Raw genomic sequence first — 21,888 nt, forward strand, 5'->3', positions numbered from 1 at the left:
TCAGACCCTGTCCCAAAAATAAAAAGGGCTGGGGAAGTGGCTCAGAGGTAGGTAGAGCACCCCGGGGTTCAATCCCTAGTACCAAAAAACAAACTGCCCACCAAGGGGAGAGCTGGGGCTGCTGACCTGCCGAATTTCACGACCATGCAGGGGCCACCGTGCCAAGACCTCAGGGCTGCAGGCTGCTGTCAGGCCCAGGCCAGGTGGGCGCTTTCTCCCCACCAGCAAGCAGGGCAGGGCCCCACCAGGGGACAGGAGCAGACAGCTGCCCACCCTGCAGGGCTGAAGCGAAAGGGAAGCAGCCGGGGGCCAGTCCTGGGGCCTCACCTGGGCTCTGCCGTCCACGGACCGCCCCTCCTCCAGCCACCGCTGGCAACGGGGCTCTGCTCTCAAGGGTGCTGGGCCCAGGCACGCACTCACACACGTGCACCCTGCAGCCTCCCACAGCCCACACACACACCCAGAGCTTTGCACATGCACACACACGCTTACACACGTGACCCGTTTCACAGGTGCTAGTCTCTACCCTCAGTCATGCACCTGCTCACACCTACACTCATGCTGACCCATCTGCACACCCTGTGTCTCTTCCTCACATGCACAACCATTCACCACAACTGCACATTCACCCTGGCAGACCCTGCCACACACCACTCACGCACACTCACGTACACACTTTCACACACTCAAATGCACACACTCGTGCATACATGTGCACACTTGCACACCCACACATGCACACTTGTGCACATGCACTCGTGTATACACATGCTGCACTCACACAGGAATTTGCTTACGCATATACACACACATGCACACACAGGCACACACTCAAGCATACACAGCAGCACACTCACACACACTTGCAGACAGTCATGCATACGCACATGCACACATGCACACAGGCACACACACTCACACACACACATTCATGAATACACACATGCACACTGGCACACAGGCACACACACGCTCACACACACACACACACACTCATGAATACACATGTGCACACTGGCACACAGGCACACACACACACACACTCATGCATACACACATGCACACAGGCACACACACACTCACACACACACACACACTCATGCATACGCACATGCACACATGCACACAGACACACACACACACTCATGAATACACACATGCACACATGCACATAGGCACACACACACTCTCACACACACACACACCCATGAATACACACATGCACACAGGCGCACACACACACACACACACACTCATGCATACACACATGCACACTGGCACACAGGCACACACACGCTCACACACATACACACACTCATGCATACGCACATGCACACATGCACACAGGCACACTCCGGTCCCCCTCAGGTGGGCAGTCTGCAGCCTTAGCATGTTCCGTGCTTTGGTCTCAGCTTCGGGCTTCAGACACTTGAAACTCTCAATTCTACTGACAAACGCGAGACACTGGGAGGGTCTGCTTTGCGGCATTCCACGTGAGCCCTTTGGTGGCCACGCATGGCACTTTCTGGAAAACAAGCCTGCCCTCCAAGGACAGGCAGACTGTGTCCACTGAGCCCTGAGGACACACAGGGCCTCAGGGCCCCTCACCTGCCAGGTCAGAGCCCTCAGGATCCAGGCTGGGGACCTTCAACGTACCCAGGAAAAGAAGGCCAGCCCTTGACGCCCAGCCCCTTGGCCTCCAGTCCTGCCCAGTCTCTGATCACACATGGAACCCCATGGTCTTCCGGCTGGAGCACCTGGGGAGTGCTCCCTCTCCAAAGGCCAGGATCTCCTCCACACAGCAGGAAGGATGGTGGCCGGGGACACAGTTGTCCTTCATGGGCTGGAACTCAAGACTGGCGGTCCTGCTTCCAGACTAGGGTCTCGGCAGCAATGGGGCCACATGTTCTCAGACTGTCCCTGTGGGGTCACATGTAGGGACACTAGATCCCCAGCTGCCTGTAAAGCTGGTGTCCAACAGAAAGGCCACAGTGAACCCAGGGGAGCACTCCGTCCCCCACGTAGGCAGTCTTGCCGTTTTGAATGTGTGGCCGAGAACTCCAGGTCTCCACGAAGGGGCCGGGCTGGTTCCAGGATCGAGTCTTCTACTCGTTTCTCTCACTTCTAGTCTAGAGAGCTCGGGCGTCGCCGAGGGCTGCGTGACACAGGCCAGGAACTGAACACCACAGACACGCACTGTCACAGGTCCGGAGTCCAAGGCCAGCTGTGGGCAGTGACGGGCCCGCACGAGGACGCTGCTGGCTCTCCCAGCTTCAGGTGGGGCTTCTGGCATCTCTCCGGTCTCCACCTCCGAGAGCACGGCCATTGTCCCGTGTCAGATCCCCTCTCCTTCCTCTTACAAAGACATCGGCCATTCAGCCGAGGGGTCAGCCCAAGTTCTGATGATTTCATCTTGGGTCAGTGCTCATTCCGTCTGGAAAGACGCTGTTTCCAAATGGGGCCACATTCCAAATGAGGTGTGGACACAGGCTCTGGGGGCCTTCTGCGTTGGTCCCAGACTTGCAACAGCGGCCAACGCAGTGGCCAGAGACACTGCTGGGCCCTTCCCCGAGGAAGGAAGGCGGCCAGGGACACAGCTGTCCTTCACGCTGTGGTGACGGGCTGGAACTCGAGACTACCTGAGTCTGAGTCCCCAGGCTGTGGTTCCTCTCCTCAGGGAATGGCCTCCCCAGCCAGCAGCCCTTGCCACTGAGCACCCCAACTCCTTCTCCCCTTGGACCTGGGGCACCTTGAACCCAGACTTTCCTCCCCAAGCTGGTTCTCCTAGGGGCCCACATCTGAGGTGGGGTTCCCTGGTCCATCCAGGAGGCAGGTCCTGGGCCTCAGAGCCATCTGCCTGCCCCCGGCCCGGTCCCCGACGGTGCTCCCTGTGGACTCCCAGCCCTCACCCACCCTGCACCTTCAACCTGCACCCTGGCCCACATGCCCTCCTCGCGGATCCTGCACCCGGCCACCTTACCGATCTGCTTGCTCTGCCCAGGACGTGGGGACAGCCCTCGGAATGCCAGTCTCGTTTCAGTCCCACTGGCTTAGACCCACACTCAGAGCCCCCGACGCACCACCCACCCCACGCCAGCCTCACTGCCTCCCTCTGCCAGGCCATGGGGACCCCCAAGTTAGCACCAGTGGCCCTGCAGCACCCTGGGCTGTCCACTGGTATCAGCGATGGGAACCCAGCCAACCGCACCCACCCCGAGTCCTCTCCCCTGGTCTCTGCACGTGGCTGCCCAGGACCTGAAGGCCACCCTGTGTCCCCTCCCCACCCCTGTCCTCATCTGGGGCATGCCCCTTCGGAGAGCCTCAGGGCCTCCTGAGCGGGTGCCAGGCGCCAGGACACAGGGCCCAGGACGGCTCCTTTCTGCAGGACGTGCGTCCTACCCTGCCCACTTCCCTGGGCCTCCTCTGCTGGTCTCCCCAGGCCCTGTGGAGGCAGCTGCAGTGTCTGTTCAGGGACAGATCTAAGAATGTGGAGCACACAGTGGGCACCTGGTGTGTGCTGGACGGGTGCCCAGGGGGAGGGGGCGGCTGGGGAGAGCCAGACCTGCAGCAGGCCCTGGAGTGCTGGGGGGGTGAGGTCACGGAACGCCCCAGTTCCGAGGCGGGGAATGCTGGACTGGCATCGAAGCCACGAGATCGCGAGACCTACCTGACCCAGACACTGGAATCACACAGCACAGGAAGACGCTGGTGTGAAGAGCAGCTGGCTGCATGGTAACCCCGCCCACTTCACCAAGGGCAGCGCGACCGGAGCCTCCAGACTTGAGGTGAGCCGGACCAGCCTCATCTCTGGGTCCTGGTACCTTCATCAGGCAGAATGCAGGTCCCCAGGGGCCCTCGGTGGGGCCTGCTACAGAGTCCACTCCAGTGGCCGTGCATGGGGACCCCTCCGACGGCAGCCACTCCGGCTGACCTGTGTCAACGCTCCTCCCTGAGCACAGCCTACGGGCAGCAGGGCGCTTCGCCTGGCCCCCAGGACCTGACCCACTGCCTTTGTGAGCACGTCCCCACGGTCAACCTCAAAGCGCCAGCCCGATGGCGCAGCTCAGAGTTGAGGAGAGATGCACCAGGACAGCCGCCTGGGTCGACCCGGTGCGCCGAGCTCTCTCGTTTCCCACGCGGACGTGAAGTTAAGGAAACAACGAAGCCTCCCAGCCTTGCTTACGACGGAGATGTGCTCACTGTCCAATTCCAGGACTTCTCGTTCAAACCGAAGCCCGCGTGCCCTGCACCCTGCGTGCTGTGGACCACTCACAGCCTCCCGCCAGCGGCACCCCCGTTACAGCTGCACCCCAAGCCCAGGTCGTGTGCACTGTCACTGGGCACCTGCTTCACACCAGGTTTGGGGCAAGTGGTGAGGGAGGGGACTCTTCTCCCTGCCAGAGACGGGGCTGGAATGCCAGAGCCACCACTTTCCACCTAAGGAATCTGGGGTCTGGTCACGCCCAGCCCCTCGGGGCTCGAGCAGCTGCTGGGTGTGCGCCTGGTCTGGTCTGTGGTGAGGAGGAGGCGCCCCGATGGCTTGGCCTTGTTCTGGAGGCGGGGGCAGAGGGCAGGGCAGGGGAGCCAGGCGGCATGCCGGGGACGGGCACATCAGGTCCAGGAGCGGACAGGGAGGGCCTGAGCTGGGCAGGCGCTGGTGTGTGCTGAGTGAGGAAAGCACTTGGGACTTGCTCCCAGGGCTGCTCCAGAGCAGGCAGAGGAGCAGGCCCAGCACAGCCGCGGGACACAGCCGTCCAGACGTCGGGACTGGACGCACCCCAGGAGGGGGAGGGCAGCTGTGCCCACCTAAGACCTTAAGTAAATAGAAAGACAATTCCCTTCCAGTCCAGGAAAGAGCTGAAGGCTCTGAACTAGAAAAACCAGAATTTCCAACAGCAGAAGGAATAAGATGTGGGCACGAGGCATAAGAGGACCGGGAAGCCTGAAGCTCAGGCAAGGAAGGAGCAGGGACCAGGCACAGGCGAGGATTTGGATCAGGTGACCAAGGAGACCCGCAAAACCCGGAGTGGGTGGGAGCCCAAGAGCCCAGTCCTCACGCAGGACTTAAGGACACAGATCGGACTCCCAGGTTCACACAGGTTACGGCCGGCAGAGCAGCAGGAGGCAGAAGCCTCGCTGCCACAGGAAGCATGGAGGTGGCGAGGCCAGGGAAGAGCACAGAGCCTGTGAGTGTCCGCCAGAATGACTGACTGCCCACGCTGTCCACCCACCACCTGCTGGACTGCCCAGCGTGGGCGCCGGGGCTACGAGAGAGAGCGAACCAGACCACTGCCCCGCAGAGCGCCCATCTGGGCAAAAATGTCACTTTCAGGAGAAGTGAAAATACAGGCGAGGAGTCTTACAGCAGCCGGGAAGAGTGGAGGGGAGCAGGCAGGCTGCGGGGCTGGGGTCCCTCAGGGCCCATCCACATCAGAGGCCCCTCGAGCACAGCTGAGGCGGAATTCGAACCCAGAACTCCTGCCCACCACAGCGGACTGGACCAGCTGAGGAAGCGCCTCCAGTCGCCTAGCAGGCACCCGTCCCCGGCAGGCACACACTCCCGCACCCCTGCGGGCACACACGGGCGGCGGTTCCGCTGCACAGCAGGCCAAGCCCCAGCCCCGGCCCCCATCCTGCCAACCGCAGCCCACACCTGCAAGCCCGCCCCACACAGGGGCTGATGGCAAAGTCCCAGTGGCTATGACCTGGGCAAGGCCACCTGAGCCACAGAAGAGGAGGGGAGCCGGCTGCTCCATGGGCAGGCTGACCTAGGACGGCAGACAGGCAGAAAGGATAGGGCCGTGCCCGCCATCCATGGCCGTCACCAGGACTGCACATGGAGCTAAGAATGGTCGAGGCCACTCCAGGGTCCAGGCCTCACTCCCTGGTTGTGGAGATGTGGGAATGCAGCCTCCAAGACGTCGGAGGCCACACAGCCACAGGGCCAGGAGCGTGCATGGAACCCAGCCCTGCCTCAGCATCCACACCGGGGCCAGCACAAGGTGCCGTGCAGGGGACGCAGGAGGCCGATCACAGGGCCTCAGCTCCCCTTCCACCCAACCCCTGAAGCCCCACTGCAGGGACAGAGGCTTCCTGAACAGGCTCCCGACCAGTGCCTCAGATTCCCTGGCTGTAAATCATCCCCTTGGCAGAATCCTGGCCCTCTGCCTGCAGGCCAGGGTGAGGGAGCATAGCCCCAGAGGTCAGAGGCTGCCCTCAGCCCCCGTCCTCTCCTCTTCCTGCCCCTGAGTTTCCAGCTGTGTTTGACTTTCTCACCTCCTGGGGACCTGAGGCACCTGCTCCTGAGGCTCCTGCCTGAAGCACACCCTGGGCCACCTGGCCCTCCCCACCCAGGAAGGCAGCCAGGAGAGGCCAGGTGAGGACCCAGCGCCTGCCCGCTCCCACCCCACACCCCTGGAAGACGAGGCTGTGGCTTGGCCAAGGCCAGCCTCCTCCGATGACTTCATCTTCCTCTTTGAAGCAAATTCCCAGAACTTCAGACACACCCGTTTTTCAAAATGCCTTCCAGAGGCAGAGTCCTGCTTCCACCACAGACTGCGTCCCTGACTCACAGGGGACACCTGTGTAGTTGAGGGTGGAGGCCCTGCCGAATCCCATGACTGGGGATTTTAACTCTCCTGGTGCTCAAAGCAGTGCCCGATCAGAAAATTCCAGAACATGCTCAGCCATTCCCAACCTGGCATCCCACTGGGGACACAGCTTCTCAGGGAAGGGCACTGTTCCCAACCTCCATCCTCTGATGCCACTGTGAGGTGGGAACAGCCAAAGGTGGCCCCAAAGACACTGCCACATCCCCTCCCCTAGAGTCTGGGGACAAGAACTGATCAAATTAGGATCTGGAGAAGGGAAGCCTGGTGACCAGGGGCCTCTGAAGGCACAGGGAACTTTCTAAGATCTGAATGAAAGTGTTAGTGCAATGTTAAATGGCAGCTCTTATCAGTCAGGATCCCACCAGAGAAACAGGCTGAGGAACATGTGTGTACGCAGAGACAGACAGAGATAAGGAGAGAGACACAGAGAGAAAGAGAGATAGGGAAAGACAGACAGAGACAGACAGGAAGAGAGAGACAGAAATAGAGATAAAGAGAGACAGAGAGGGAGAGACAGAAGGAGGGAAAGGAACAGAGACAGAAAGGGGACAAAGAGAGAAACAGAGACACAGAGCAATGTGTCTCTGGGGCTGGCTGCAGTCTGGCACGCAGGGCAGGTCAGGAGGTGATGCTGCAGCCCATGGAGGGAATTTCTGGGTGGCTGCCAGGCCTGGCTGCCGGGGGGAGGGGTGGGCACAGGATAAGACCACACCAGGGAGCAGCCAGGCAGCAGCATGGGGGCCTGGACAGGGCTGTCCAGCTGCTATCCGTGTGTCTAGACCCAGCATCACCCCAGAACGGCAGCTCAGGACCCAGGGCCCCGCCCACCGGGGAGAAGGAAGGAGAGCCAACCCTGGGGACAGGGTGCCTGCGGCAAAGGCAGCGAGAGTTCTTAGCAGCCCAGGAGCAGCCACCTGCCCTCGTCACATGGGGGGCACACGCCCCAGAGGGTCTTGCTAGCCCTGCCCAGTGGACCGGACGGGAACTGGGCAGGACAGAGGACTTGTCCACACCAGGGAGAGGGCTCAGGAGGGGCAACGGGCCAAAAGAGAACTGTGTCCCCGAGGTCCTCTGGTGTCACCATTCTCGGGTCAGAGGTTTAAACTGGACTTCCCCAGAAACCCAGTGGCCAGAGCTCCATGCAGTGGCCGGAGAAACAGCAAGGACAGCCAGGCCCCTGCACAGCCCTAAGGAAGAGGCCTGTGACACTCTGCTTCCATCAGCAGATACTCACTGAGCACTGAGTACCCGGCAGGCGTCAGTGGGTCAGCAAAATGACGGACCCCTGAAGATGTCCCCGCCCTAAGCCTGGTGGCCTGAGTACATGGGACCTTGCTGCAAAAGGCCCCCTGCAGATGGGACCATGCTAAGGCTGTCCTGGGTGATGGGTGGGCTCAGGCCAGCAGGAGGGCCTGGGGGGTCAGAGACATGAGGACAGAGACGGAGTGACCTGAGGAAAGGGCACAGGACCTCAGGTGGCCTCTGGAGGCCAGAAAGGAAACAGAGGGGCCCCAGAGGCTTCAGAAGGAAGCAGGCCTGCGGACACCTGGCTCCTGGACGTGCGCTCAGGCCAGAGGGAAGCACCTGTGCAGTTTTAAACCACTCATCTGTGGAAACTTGTTCCGGCAGCTAGGGGACAGCAGGTGGAGGGACAGAACCCCAGAATCCGCTCGGTGGCTCTCCAGAGACTCTGCAGACACCCACCAGCTGCAGCCAGGCCCCCCGGGCAGGGAGCCCCAGCAGCCGCCTCTCTCCATCCTGGTGCCATCAGTGAACATGGGGCCCAAGCAGCTCCACAGCGGGGCCTTCGTGGCCCAGGTCTGTGCTCCACCCCTACTAGCACCATCCCACACGAGGTTGCAGTCCTGGTCCTTGCTGAGTGCTAGTCACACGCCCCTGCAGGCCAGCATGGTGGCCCTGGGAATCCTCCTGCCCTGGGTTTAAATCCCTCATAAGAGAGCAAAGTTCAGGAACCTGTCTTCCAGCAGACCATCAAGACGGAGCCCCAGGGCCCTGAGGTGGGATGGATTATGTTCCCCAGAAGGACGAATGCAAGTCCTGCTAACTCCCTATACCTGGGAGTGGACCTCGTGTGGACGGGCTCTTGCAGGTAAAATCAAGTTGAGATGACGCCACACTGGATTTGGGGGGGCTTTACTCCAATAGCTGGTGTCCTCTTAAGAAGAGGGGAACTGGGACACCGTCAAAGAGAAGGCACCAGGAGGTCCGTGGCAGAGGTGGGCCCAGGGACACCTGGGGCCACCAGGAGCCGAGCAGAGGCAGGAGGCATCCTCCCCAGGAGCCTTGAGAGGGACCGTGTCCCACATTGATCTTGGACTTCTGGCCCCAGACTGCACGAAGCCACAGTCCAGGTGTCTGAGCCCCGTAGGCAGCAGCACAGGGCAAGTAGCCTTGTTCAAAATATTTGGGACCAGAAGCACCTCTACTTCAGATTTCGAGATTTTGGAGTATTGTCACGTACATGATGCGACATCTTGGGGCTGGGACCCAAGTCTCAACAGGAAACTCATTTATATTACACAGGGTGTTGGCACTGCCATGTTGTGCCTGTGACCAGTCACGTGAGGTCAGGCATGGAAGCGCCCACTGTGGCATCGTGTCAGTACCCGAGAGGTTCTGGGGTTTGGATCAGGGTGCTCTGCCTGGACTTGGTCGCGGCAGCCACAGCAAGTTAACAAGAGTACCGAGGGGAGGCCAGTCGGCATGGGGCTCAGGGTTGATGCAAAGCCCAGCTGTGGGAAGTAAGCCAGGGAGAGAACGGGAGCCACCTGCCAGGCCCGTCTACCCTCCATCGCTCAGTCCGTGACAGCGGAAAGCCAAGTTGCCCAGGAACACAGTAACAGAGCACCAGGGACAGCGCAGCCTGGCCTCTGGAATGAGCCGGAAATAAAGCAGGTGACAGGCGCCAAGGAGGGAACCTTGAAGTAACCCCAAAGAGCCAGCACCACTGGGACTCCCACGCATTGACCCACAGCGGTTAGATCCCGCCTGCCAAGTCCCAGCACTGTGGGTCACAAGCCCAGGGACAGCCGATGGCAGGCTCTGCTCGGCGGCTCTTCTGTTCCCAGGATTTGCGGAAACTCTCTGAATGCAGATAAGCAGCCCAGGGATCCTAAAAGCAGTGGTGAAGAACAAACTTGACCCTAACCAAGAAGACCTGGCCCACAAGTGCCCCCAGGAGAAGCCCCACGGCCACCTCTACCCAGATTCAGGGTGAAAGACAGGGACAGGCTGGCCACCACTCCCTTCCCGGATCTGAATGCCAGCTGGGCCGAGTCTGCGGGAAACCCAGCCTCCCCAGTGATACCAGAGCTGCCACTCAGGAATGCGCCCCACGGGGATGTGACTGGTGATTAGTCACCTTCCACTCAGCCTCAGGAGGTGAGAGGGGGGCGGTCCTGTTGGGCGGGGGTTCCAGCTCACAGCCCAGCCTGGCCAGTCACGTGCCTACAGTGTAGTCAGAAGGGCCCCAGTGTCCCAGGGAGGGACACAGGAGACAGTCTCTCCTTCCAGCTCAGGGACAAAAGCAGCAAAGGTGCCACTGACCACAGCACAAAATGATGGCGAACCTGACGACATGTCTTTGGCCTGCACGGGGAATGGGGCAGTTCCCTGGGGACACGGTGTCCACCCTGCACCTCATACTGTGCACAGGTGCCGGCAGCCTGAAGACCAGGGTCTGTCCTCAGGAAGCATCCAGTGCAGACGGAAGGGACAGGGACCAGAGGGAACCCGGGGAAGCCCTGGGGGAGAGTGCACGGGAAGTGCAGGGTCCTGCAGAAGGTCGGCGTGAGCTGAGGGGAAAGCCAGGGGCAGCGGGATCACGGTGGGGCTGGACCTGAGTGCCACAGCCCCAGAGGGCTGACTGGACTTCAAACCAGAGCACGGGGTGTCGGGAAGCTTGTGCATGGCCCTGGCGGGGCCTGAGCAGGTCTCGGGGGCACACTCTGGGCTCTGTGAAGACAGATCAGAGGGGCAGCAGGAGGCCAGTCAGGAGGTGACAAGGCAAATGCATGTGGACTCAAGGGGCTGACTGTAAACAGAATCACCAGGACCAGGCGACAGACCAAACACGGGGTCAGCACAAGTGAGCCGAAATGAGGGACTGGAGGGGAAGCCTTAGGATCAGAGCAAGGAACACATAGACCCTGCGCTGCAGACGCCTGCTGGACACCAGGAGGCAGACACAGGAGGCTGGATCCCAAGGAGGCCAGCCTCGCAGAGCAGCGTGTGAAGCTGACCAGCAGGCAGAGGGATGAGAGACCCTGGGTCATCTGCAGCCTGGCATTGGTAAAAGCCACCCCAGGGCTGTCAAAGGCCCCCACCCCAAGGGCTGTCACAGACATGTGGGAAAGGCAGAGAGCACTGCCCAAAGGGTCAGGTGCCCTCAGAGACCACTGGAGTCTCCAACGTTAGAGGGAGAGATCAAGTTGTGTAGCTGGGGACAGTGTGCCCAGAGCAAAACCAGACCTCACCAAGGCCCCAGGCTGGTCTGGACGTGAGGAGTGAGTGCCTGCGGGCAGGAGTCGTTTCCTCACCACCCCTGGCTGCCCGCTGGCCATGGCTCTTCCCTGGTGAGGCCTGGTGTCCAGTGCAGAGCAGCCACCTCCACAGAGTGCTGCCAAACAAAGGAAGCAAGAGACAGGCGGCAACGGAAGTCCCACCACTCGCCCTCAAGGAACCCGGTGCTGACCATCGTCACTCAGCCTTGGGGTCAGCAGCACAAGGCCTGGCCACGTGGACACTGGACGGGATTGCTCTCTTGTGGAGGGCACCCTGTGCATTGTGGGGTGCCGAGCAGCAACCCTACCACAGCACCGACCTCTAACAACCCAAGTCTTCATGTCAAATGTCCCTGAGGAGCAAAATCTCCCCCAGCCAGGAGCCTCTGGGCAAAATACGTTCATGTTCTAGACCTCAGTTTCTCCATTTCTGAAATGGGGCACTGGGCGGACGTGAGAGTGGTGTAGAAAACTCACGTAGAATCTTCTAGAATAGCCAGCAACACCACCACACACCCAAGGAACACTGGCTGCAAGTCACACCACACGGAGACACTGACATGAAGACAAGCAAATCCCCCAGGAGCAAAGGTGGCACTCAGGAGGCCAGGGGAGGCCTCCAGAGGGTGGAGAGACCCTCTAGAACCTTCCAGAGCAGGGACAGACCCCACACACATCTGGAAGGGGGCACATGATGGACGAGGCAGAAGGAACAGTTTTTAGACAGATGGAGGGCAGAGGGGAAGCCGGGAGACAGGAAGAACACGTCCAGGTCCGGATCAAGAGAAGGCCAGTGGGAGGCCATGGCCTTCCTAAGGGACTCAGTGAAATCAAAACACCAAGACTGCAGGCAGAGGATGAAGGGAACAGGCGTGCACCTGCCACTCGGTTGTTCCGGGACAGCAGCAGACCAAGAAATGGGGAAAGTGTCCCTATAAGTCCAAACTGCCCACACCTAAGTGTGCTTGATCCTGCTCCTTCCAAAGAGTGGGACCATTGCTGACCCGGCCGCCAGCCCAGCAGAGCTTCATTCACCGAGACACCTCAAGGTGACTGGCAGTCCTCTTCCCCTGCAAAGTCCAGGGGTCTGGGAATGTCCCTAAGGCCAAGATGGACCCAGAAACTCAGGAGGGCTGTCAGGAGCATCTTCTCCAATGGGAAACGCATGGCGCTCCTCCCGGGGTTAACTGACGCCTTCCTTCTACCGCCCCTGCTGGGTCTCCCGTCCTGCAACACAGGAAGCTGACGCTTTCAGAGCCCTTTGGGCTGATTCCAACCACAGCCGCAAGGCCCGGCGCTCAGCTTCCAGGGAGAGAGTAATGGAAGCCCTCGACGACAGCCTGGCTTTCATCACACGCGCAGGAGTGCAATTACCTCAGCCCAGAAAACCAGCGCTTCAAAGGCAGAAGGAGGAGAGGAGGAAGAGGCCGAGGAAAAAGAACCGGCCTTAATTAGTCTTATCTCGGGGGAAACACGGACCATGCTCTCAGCACCCAAGAGAGTCAAATGAGCCTCCTGCCAATCGCTGTGCGTCACGGGTCTCACTGGTGATGACAGGCTTGGCCAGTCCCTCGCGATTCTTCCAGAAATGACTCCCAAGATGGAAAGGAAACTTGAGAACATCTAAGCCAATCGACTCCGCCCCGCAGGCCAAGCCGTCTGCCGAGGGGACCCCGGGTCCACGGGTCCCTGGCGGCCTCCGCTCGCCCGTGTGGCCACATCCTGTGCATCTCCAGCAGGCCTGTCTTAACACAGTGAGACGCAACTCCCTACAGATGGGGGGCTGCCTGAGGGGTTCCCTCGACCAACAAAAGTGCAGAAAGCACAGATCAACGGGGTCACCCACTCCAAAGGGCAGGGCAAGGTCTGAGGCATACAGCAGGCACCCCGTACCTAGTTGTGGCACAGAGAAAGGCCACGTAGTGGCTGACCCCCTGGAGGCCAGCGCTTTCTCAGGCACAGTGGCCACGGCTTCTCGTCTGAAACAGGACAGTCCGTGAAGTGCCCCTCTCTGGCTCTCAGGGTGGAAGGAAAGGGAGTACAGGGGCGCCGGCCCCCAGCGGCTTCCCAATCAGAGGAGGCTAGTCACACAAGCTGGCTCGGGCATCCTGTTGGGCACTCTGGAAGAGGCGGAGATGGCCTGCATGTCCACGGGGCAGGAGGGGCCGAAGGGATACCCCACCATGTCCTGAAGGTGGCAGGAAACGGGCTGCCCCACGCTCCGAGCAGAGGAGCCTCCACTCTGGAGCGGGATGCGGGGCGTCTCTGCCTGCCTTCCCGCTCACTGCAAGCTGGGAATCGAGGATCAGCACACGGTGGGACGGGCAGGAGATGTCTGGGCCGTGCTGGCAGCCGTCCAGCCAGGCAGGGGTGCAGAGAACACAGGACGCAAGCCGTCCTCCCTCCCCATGTCGCCACATCACAACCAACCCGGTGCAGACGCGCCAGCCCCCAGCCCCATCCTGCCAGGCTCCAGGGCTGGTTTTCCCTCCTGGCCTGACGCACAGACCTCAGGCGCTGGTCCTTCCTCTCCCTTTACACTCTTCCTGCTCCCTAAGTACCTGCTAATACCTCCAGCCCTCGGCATATGCTCCATAAACTCCAGCTATGCGCCTGGTAAAACCCCCAGCCCTGGCGGGCAACGACTTCCCCTGTGTTCACACCAAACTGGTTAACCACGGATACAGCCACAGAAGGGGCTGGAAGTCACCTCTGGTGCAGATCAAGTCCCACGTATCCCCAGGAGTCTCCCAAAGAGACAGACCAACCAACGTCAGAAACACCAAAATCCCCTTTTTCAAACAGGCAGTGATTTTACATGAACCCCGAAGCCCAGAGCGCACCGTGAAGGACCTGCTTTGTGGCCTCTGAGGCAGGCTGTTTGGTTCAAGAGCAACCGCTGGCTGCCTGGGGAGCAGCTGGCCTTTGCATGAGTCAGGAGGCACTGAGTTGTGCCCTTCAGAGGTGGGGAAGGCGAGTCATTTTGCCCCATGACAAGGAGGCATGAAGACCGCGGGAGCCTCCCTCGGGACCCGCGTGGCGGGGGCTCAGGACTTCCACCTGGTTCCACGCTGCACTCACCAACCACACCCCAAACCTGGAATGACGTGTTTGGGACACTCAGAAGCAGTGCATGGCCTCCTGCCCCCGGTATCTCGGGGGGACCTTGCAGTGTGGCCTGTCCCCATCCTCCTGAAGGGGCAGCCTCGGGCTCGCGGGGAGTGGATGAGACCTCAGCGTCGGGCAGAAGGGCCTTTGTGCCCACTGCAGACTGAGCCGGAGCCACTCCTCGGCCACCTCCAGGCGCCCGAGGCCCCACCTGGGCCTAGCCCCTGTCCTGTGACCAGGTCCCCAAGAGGGAAGCGGACAGAGGAGCCTCGGAACCCCCACAGGGAGCCAGGAACGTGTGCAGAGCAAGCGGGCCCCCGGACACCTACCCGTGAAGTCCTCGAAGCACTCACAGGTGTAGCCGCCCTCGCGGCTCCGGCAGCGGCCGTTGGCGCCGCACGGGCTGGAGTAGCAGAGGTCGATCTCAGTCTCGCAGTAGTCGCCGGTGAAGCCGGACGGGCAGCGGCAGCGCAGGCCGTTGACGGGGTGGATGGGCCGGAAGAGCACGGTGCGGGAGCTGATGAAGGGGGCCGAGCTATCGAAGCGCAGCACGGACACGCACTTCATGTAGTTCTCACAGGGCTCGCGCAGGCAGATGTTGTCGTCGAAGGGCAGCACGCGCTGCGCCGAGATGGTGGTCAGCAGCGTCCGGTTCAGGTAGATCTGCTCCTGCAGGTCCTCGGAGGGGAAGAACCTCCCCCGCACGCCCCCGGGCAGCAGCGCCGAGAAGGTCACGTTGAGGATGTTGGCGCTGACGTCCGTGTCGTTCTGGATGTTGAAGACAAAGATGTCGTCCTTGGTGGTGGACAGCACCGTGGCCACCCCTTCCACAAACAGGGACAGCAGCGGGGAGAGGAACTTCTCCTGGGACATGTTCTCCAGGCGGACGGTGATGCTGTTGGTCAGCATGTCGTCCGTGATGATGGTGACGCGCAGGGTGCAGAGGGCCGTGACGCTGTGGATGCCATCTGTGGGACACAAGGAAGCCAGCGGTCACACGACGCCTGGGGGCAGAGCTCCTGCTGGCCGCCCTGGGAACAGCCAAGAGCACTCAGCAGAGGAGAGGCCCCGTTCCGCCCCGACCTCCTGCTTCCCCAGCCCCTCCTTCCTTGCCCTGACACCCACACCGCCAAGGGCACAGCCCACCACGTCCCTCCTCTGCTCAGAAGCCCTCAGTGGCCCCCAAACTGTGAAGTGGGGCATCCCAGGGACCACCCTGATTCGGGGATCTGGGGGTTCACAGGCCTCACTCCGATCACAGGAAGACACAGACCCTGGCCACCAGGCCCTCCCACCCCACCCAACCTGCCCTCTGCCCGCATTTCTGCCCTTCCTCCCCAGCCAGCTCCAACCCCGCGGTGTGCTGCCAGCCTGCACGGGTGCCAGGAACAGTCCCACCCAGACGCACCATCGGGCCCACCCCACAGGCGGGGACGCTCGGCCAACACTGCTCTGGAAAGGCACACAAGGCCACGCTGAGACTCGGCCGGCACGGGAACCAACCACAGAGACAGAGCTTGGCACTCAGACCAAGAGGGAAGACGGCTCTGGTTATGGAGCCGCACAACACAGTTCCAAGCCCAGAACCAGCCTCCAGGGTGGCCATGCTGTCTGTGGGCTCCCAGGCGCAGGGCAGCGGAGGTGAGCCTGCCCCAGCGGCCTGTGCCTGTCCCAGGCCCGCCTGGCACCTGAGAAAACCTGCAGGCTCACATCGAGGGGGTGCAGCCTCCACACTGTGCTGCCTGAGCCCCCCTGCCTGAGGCCCGAGCCCCTGCCGGAGTCCTCTCAGCCTCCAAGAGGCAGAGCCAGGCGGGAACTGAGGAGGGCAGAGTCTCTGCCACTTGTTTCCAGGAAGCAGCGGGAGAGACTTGGAGCATTCGGAGGATCCGCCAGGTGACAACCCTGTGAGGCCCATCACCGCGGCATGTCCCTGCGAGGCATGCAGCACGCCAGGAGGGAGGAGAGGGCCTTCTGCGTCCACGGGGCCTGCAGCCACGGCTGATGCTGCGCCACAAGGGATCCCAAGTCCCACAACTTGTCCACACAGCGAAGAAACATCAGTACCCCAGTCACGACTGTGTCCAGGAGCTTTGTCACAGGAAACCTGAGATTCTAGGAGACCCCCACAGGAGCCACCTCGTCCCCCTCTGTGCCTGGGCAGTGGCCACACCTTCATCCCAGCAACTCAGGAGCCGAAGAGGAGGATGGCACGTTCCAGGCCAGCCTCAGTGACTCAGCCTCCCTGTCTGTCAGTAAGCGTCTGGCTCCGTGGTTAAGCGTCCCCGGGTTCAATCCCCAGCGCCAAAAATACCAACAGAAACAGGTGGCAACTGAGATGCAGAGAAGCCACGGGTCCAAGACGCATGGCCGGCTGGAGGGGTGCCCGGCATCCTCCCCAGTATCAACACCGCTGCTTGGTGAGCCCCCGCTCAGGTCCCCACTGCTGCTTGGGAAGAAAATAGCTGCGGAGGGGGTGGCGGCCACGGTCACAGCGGCCCTTCACACGGGCAGGCTGGAAAACGTCACCTTATGTGTATCCAGTGCATTTCTTAAAAGAAAATCGACAGCCTGGTGCAACCCGCTGGAACACACGGGCATGGCGTGGGTCTATCAGCCTCGGTTTCCCTCCACCACATCCTCACACCACGGCACAGTCCTCGGGTGGCCCCTGGAGACACCTAGAATAAAGCCCACACGCCTTGCCCCGTATTGTGGTCCTTCTTGGTATGTTTCATCACCCGTCTCAGCTAACAGCCCTCCTCGGGGGTCCTCTCGCACCAGCACCCCGTCCACCCTGTGTGTCCCCACTTCCTGCACAGGAGCCGCCACCTGACCTCACTCTTATTTGTCTACACCTGTTTCTCCCCCGAGTCCCTAAGGACTGAACACCTGTAGGGCTCACTCCTGCCGCTGTCCTGTCTAGACTGTTCCGGCTGCAGAGCTGCTGGATGGGCACGCTGGGCGGAGGCGCGGCTCCCACGCAGCTCTTCCACCCGATGCGTTGGGCACAGAGCCCAAGAGGCGCCATTTTTCCAAGGGCTATTTTCACTTTCTGGCAGCTGCTGGGTTCCCTTTGCAGACGCCCATGACAACAGCACAGGCAGGTGACCGCCTGCTCCTGGTGACGGCTCGACAGACCCCTCTCCGGAAGCCACCTGTGGGTCTGTTTGCTCTGGCCCAGGATGCAGAGGCCACAGGGGTAAGCTCAAAGTCCAGGCCTCCTCGGCCACACTGGGCTTTCCTGCCCAGGGATGGGGGCTGCAGGACTCGGCCACCCACCGGTGGGCAGCCCAGGGAGGCACAGCGTGGAGGAGACCCCACAGCAAGGAGCCGCCTTCTAAGGACTCGTGCTCGCTGGGGACCCGGGGATTGGCATTAAACATTAACTGCCATCATTGGGCTGGGGACATGACAGGCATCACCCCACCCAGTGTCGCTCGAGACGACACACTGTCCTGGACACCCGGACACCGGAGGACAGCGAGCCTGCCCCCTGCCTCCTCCGGTGGGCTCCTGAACCACCTGCAGCTCACAAGCCCCTGGGACACACACAAAATGCCCATCAGCCAGGGGCCACCAGAGCGACACAGAGGCCACCCCCACGACGGAGCATGAAGCTGTGCCCATAGAGCAGCAGCAGCCATGCAGGGGACAGGGCAGCCGACAGCACCCAGGAGGGAAGGTGGCACCGTTCGCCAGCAGGAAGGCATCTGCAGGAGAGCACAGCCGTCCACGGCGCAGGCCGCAGCGGCTCCGGCTGGGTCGGAGGTTCTGCTCCACTCCACCTTCGCTTTAGAGCTGCTCTCGACTCACTGAACCCCATGAAGAGAGCGACCTTCCGGGACCACACACCCAGGCTCCCCAGCCACATGCCACCGAAGCCCACCGCCTTCAGTTTCCCCAGTCTACCCACCGTCCCTCTACCCCAGGACCCAGTCAGGACTGTATGTGACATTCAGCCACCCCGTCACCTCCGGGCTGTGGCAGTCGGACCTGGCAGCCTGAGGGAAGAAGGCCTGGGGGAGCGGGAGGCAGAGGTGACCTGCACTCTGCCCTCAGGACCTCCCTCCCCACAGGAGCCAGGACCAGGCTCACAGGCAGGGGCCCATTCAGCTCAGGACAGCGGGCCCCTGGGCACCCCCCAGCTGGCGTCCAGGTGTTTTCCCCACAGCTGGAAGGCCAGCATCCCGTCAGCTCCGCACACCCCAAAAGCAGTCCAGGGCAACTTGCGCTGCCTCCCCTGGGAAGACGAGCCACGGCACTGACCCTGGAGCGTGGGCGGAAACAGAAGGTGGCACAGCCCGCGGGCAGGCGCTTTCTGCATCTCCCGGAACCAGGTCAGCAAGAACCATCCAGGTCTGGGGGTCAGGACCCTCTCGTGTGGGGAGAAACGTGGCAGGAGGCTGATGCCATCCAGTTGTGACCCGAGTGGACTGAGGTGCCCTGTGACACCATGGCCTCCACAGAGCTGACGGCCCCAGAGTGCAGCTGGAGAGGGACAGGGACCCTTGAGGCCTGGAGGCCGGTGACCTCACTGCGAAAGACTGGCAGAGTGGCCAGTGCTGGATGACCCCAGGAGGGCCGGCCCCTGAAAACAGACGAGTAGGGCCCCCATGTGTTAAACGCAGGAACAGGTGGCAAGCCAGGGCAGACGGGCAGCCACCTCCTGAGCAGCACCATGACCAAGTGGCCAGCAGCAGCAGACACTTAACCTCTTGTCCTGGGGACAAGCAGTACGGAGTCTGGGTGTCAGCAGGCTGGTCCTACAGAGGCCCTGAGGAAAGCCTGCTCCAGGCCCCCAGCATCTGGTGTCACCCAACCCTAGAGTCCCTTGGCCTGTGGACACACCTCTGCAGTCTGCTCCTGGCCTCAGGTGGCCTCCTTCCCTCTAGAGGTCTGGTTTCTCTTAAAAGGATGCCTGTCCCTGGATGGGACAGCATAGCGTCATCTTGATGCTCACCTTGGTGACACACCTGAAGAGCCTATCTCCAATGACGCCGATTGTGGTTCCAGGTGGATGTGGACTTGGGGACACCATTCAGCCCAGGACAGGTGGGGGTGTGGGGGAGAGGGAGACGGGGCCACAAGCAGGAGAGGGGCCTCCTGTCTGCTGCTGGGCCCGAGGTGTAAAGCACAGGGGGAGGTGGCCACAGGAGAGGGACCTCATGGGCATGCATGGGACCTGGGCACACGAGGGCCCACTGCTGAGGACAAAGGACAGAAGAGGCTCTGGCCAGAGAGGACACTCAGGCTGCAGGCAGCAGGACCCAGACTCAACCTGGCCCCAGGCCCCACCACAGATGGTCTGGTGGATGGAGATGGCCCAAGAGGGTCATGTCCTGCCTGCTGAGGACAGCCAGGGACACTTGCTCATGTGTCCCCGTCACTCCACGCCATGCCTGGGCGCCTCCTCTGCTGGATCGTCTCTGCTAAGAGGCTGCCCCCACCCAGTTCAGAGCTGTCCACAGCCACAGGGCACAGTGGTGCCGTCAGCAGGCCTGAGGCAAAGGCTGTGCTCCCTCCCGTGCTCCTGTCCCCACCCTGTCCCCGCTCCTGTCCCCTCCCAAGGCTTCCCAACATGAGGCAAGGAGGGCTGCTGGAGGTCCCTCTCAGCCAGGTGACCTCAGAGTGGCCTCCTGCACCTCTCTCCACGGCGCTTGTCTGTCACACCAGACAGCAGGTGTGACTGTGGCTCCGGCTCCGAGGGCATTTCCCTTGTTTCAGGGCAACTGAGGCCGAATCTCAAACCTGCATCTCCTGGATCCAGACTCACACCTCAGGGACAAGCTGCCAGGAGACAGCAGGGTAGGGCTGGGCGGGCACTCCTGCTGCCAAAGGCCTGCTGCTCCTGCCTCAGCCAGGGGCGTGGGCCAGCTGGAGGGTGACCGGCGCACCAGGCACTGTGTGGGGCCCAGGGCAGCCAGCCCACTGGGCTGCAGCTCTGCCTGGCGCAAGGGAGGGTCCCGCCTAAGCCACAGCCCACACCTGTCTCCTCTCATTTGGGACCCAGGTCCATACCTTACAACTCCCACCTCCGCTGCCCCTCAAGCTGCTGGCCCTCTCCTGCTGATCCCAGTGGATCATGGGACACACCAAGCACCAGAGCCCAGGCTGCTGGCAAGAGCCCCCAGCCCCATCCAGTGCCCGGTCCAGGCCCCAGACCCCAAGCCCTCTCTGCACCCTCTGCCTCTAAGACACTCACACCAAGCACCCTTCCTCCCCTCTGAACTGTGAAGCCCTAGAAATGCCCAGGACTGCTGCCTCGGGAGACTTGGGGCAGTCTGTGGAGAAACGACAGCCCCCAACGGTCAGCAACGGAGGGGTTGGGCGGACACCACACGTCCTAGAAAGGACCCGACTAGAAAGGGCAGCAAAGAAACAACATGCACACAGGAGGCAAGTGCTGCTGTTACCTCCACAGCGAGAGGGGACCTTGAGGACACTGTGCTTGGGGACAGAAACCTAACCAAGAAGGCAGATCCCACGTGAGGCCCCTGGGCGAGGCGCCTGCAGGGTCAAGTTCAGAGACAGAAGTGGATGTGCCCAGGGGGTGGGGGCAGGGAGAGTATCCATTGTAGGAGGTGGAGGTGAGCATTCTGGAGAGGCTGGTGAATGAACGTGATACCACTGAGCTGTCCCTGTGAAGTGGCAGGTTCCATGTCACCTAAAGTATCCCACCAGTAAAAGTAAACACAGGAAGAAAGAAGCGAGCTGAAGGAAGCCAAGACCCCGAGCCCTGGTTCTCGACGTCACTGAGTCACAGTTCATCTGGATGTCCCCAGAAAGCTCGAGTGTGGGAAGTCTGGCACCCGGCACAGGACGGCCCGGAGGTGGGCTCCAGGAGTGACCACAACAGAGTGAGGCTCTGACCACATCAGTGGACGAACCCCGGGTGGCCGGAGGGACTCCTGGGAGCAGGGTCCTAGCGGGAGGGGGCCGGTCACTGGGGAGCACCCTGGGGAGTTGACCCATCCCAGCCTCTGCCTCTCTCGCCGCCGCTTCCCACCAGTGCCAGGATCAGAGAAGCTCTTCCCACCGCACCCTCCCGCCATGATGGTCTGCCTTGGAGCCAGCATGGACTGAAGCTCTGAAACCACAAGCCAAAATAAATCCTTCCTCCTTAAGCAGTTTTTTCAGGTATTTTGTCACAGTTATGAAAGGCTGAGAACACGCACTACATCATCGTCTCCAGTAAAGTCACACCAGTTCAGAACCAGTCTCTCCTGAACTTGTGTATTAAATAAAGCTCCTATCCCAAGGTGGAAGTTAACATCTAATTCATAACTTATGCCATTAATTACCCCATGAGAAACACAGCTAGTCTTGTCTGTACTTTATGGAACCTTCTAGAAGCCTGAAATCACAACAGGGCTCCCTACCCACAGTGGCCAGTACAACCCCAGCTACAGGAGCTGAGGGATGAGACTCGGAGCAAGCGCCTTCTGGCCAAGAGACAGAACTTCCAGGCCAGAGCTAGTGCTGGCTCCTCAAGAAGTGAGACGTAGATTAACGTATGACCCAGAATTCCATCCTTATGTAACTTAAAAAACTAAAGACACGTGGACACAGGAAGTGGCACATGAACGCCAGGAGCAGCAACGTTCCTGACGGCCAGAACGTAGCGACCAAAGTGTCCATCAACCGAC

General features: G+C 61.1%; 1 protein-coding gene across 2 annotated transcripts in view; it reads right to left on the reverse strand.

Annotated features, from left to right (window-relative positions):
- Positions 1-21,888, reverse strand: part of Celsr1 (cadherin EGF LAG seven-pass G-type receptor 1) — a 125,094-nt gene that overhangs the window by 66,881 nt on the left and 36,325 nt on the right. For both annotated transcript variants that reach the window (XM_047550908.1, XM_047550907.1), the window contains exon 2: positions 14,572-15,210. In XM_047550908.1, coding sequence (XP_047406864.1) covers positions 14,572-15,210 — 639 coding nt within the window. The remainder of the gene's footprint in view (positions 1-14,571; positions 15,211-21,888) is intronic.

The sequence above is a fragment of the Sciurus carolinensis genome, chromosome 4 (assembly GCF_902686445.1).
Source record: "Sciurus carolinensis chromosome 4, mSciCar1.2, whole genome shotgun sequence".
Taxonomy (NCBI): Eukaryota; Metazoa; Chordata; class Mammalia; order Rodentia; family Sciuridae; genus Sciurus; species Sciurus carolinensis.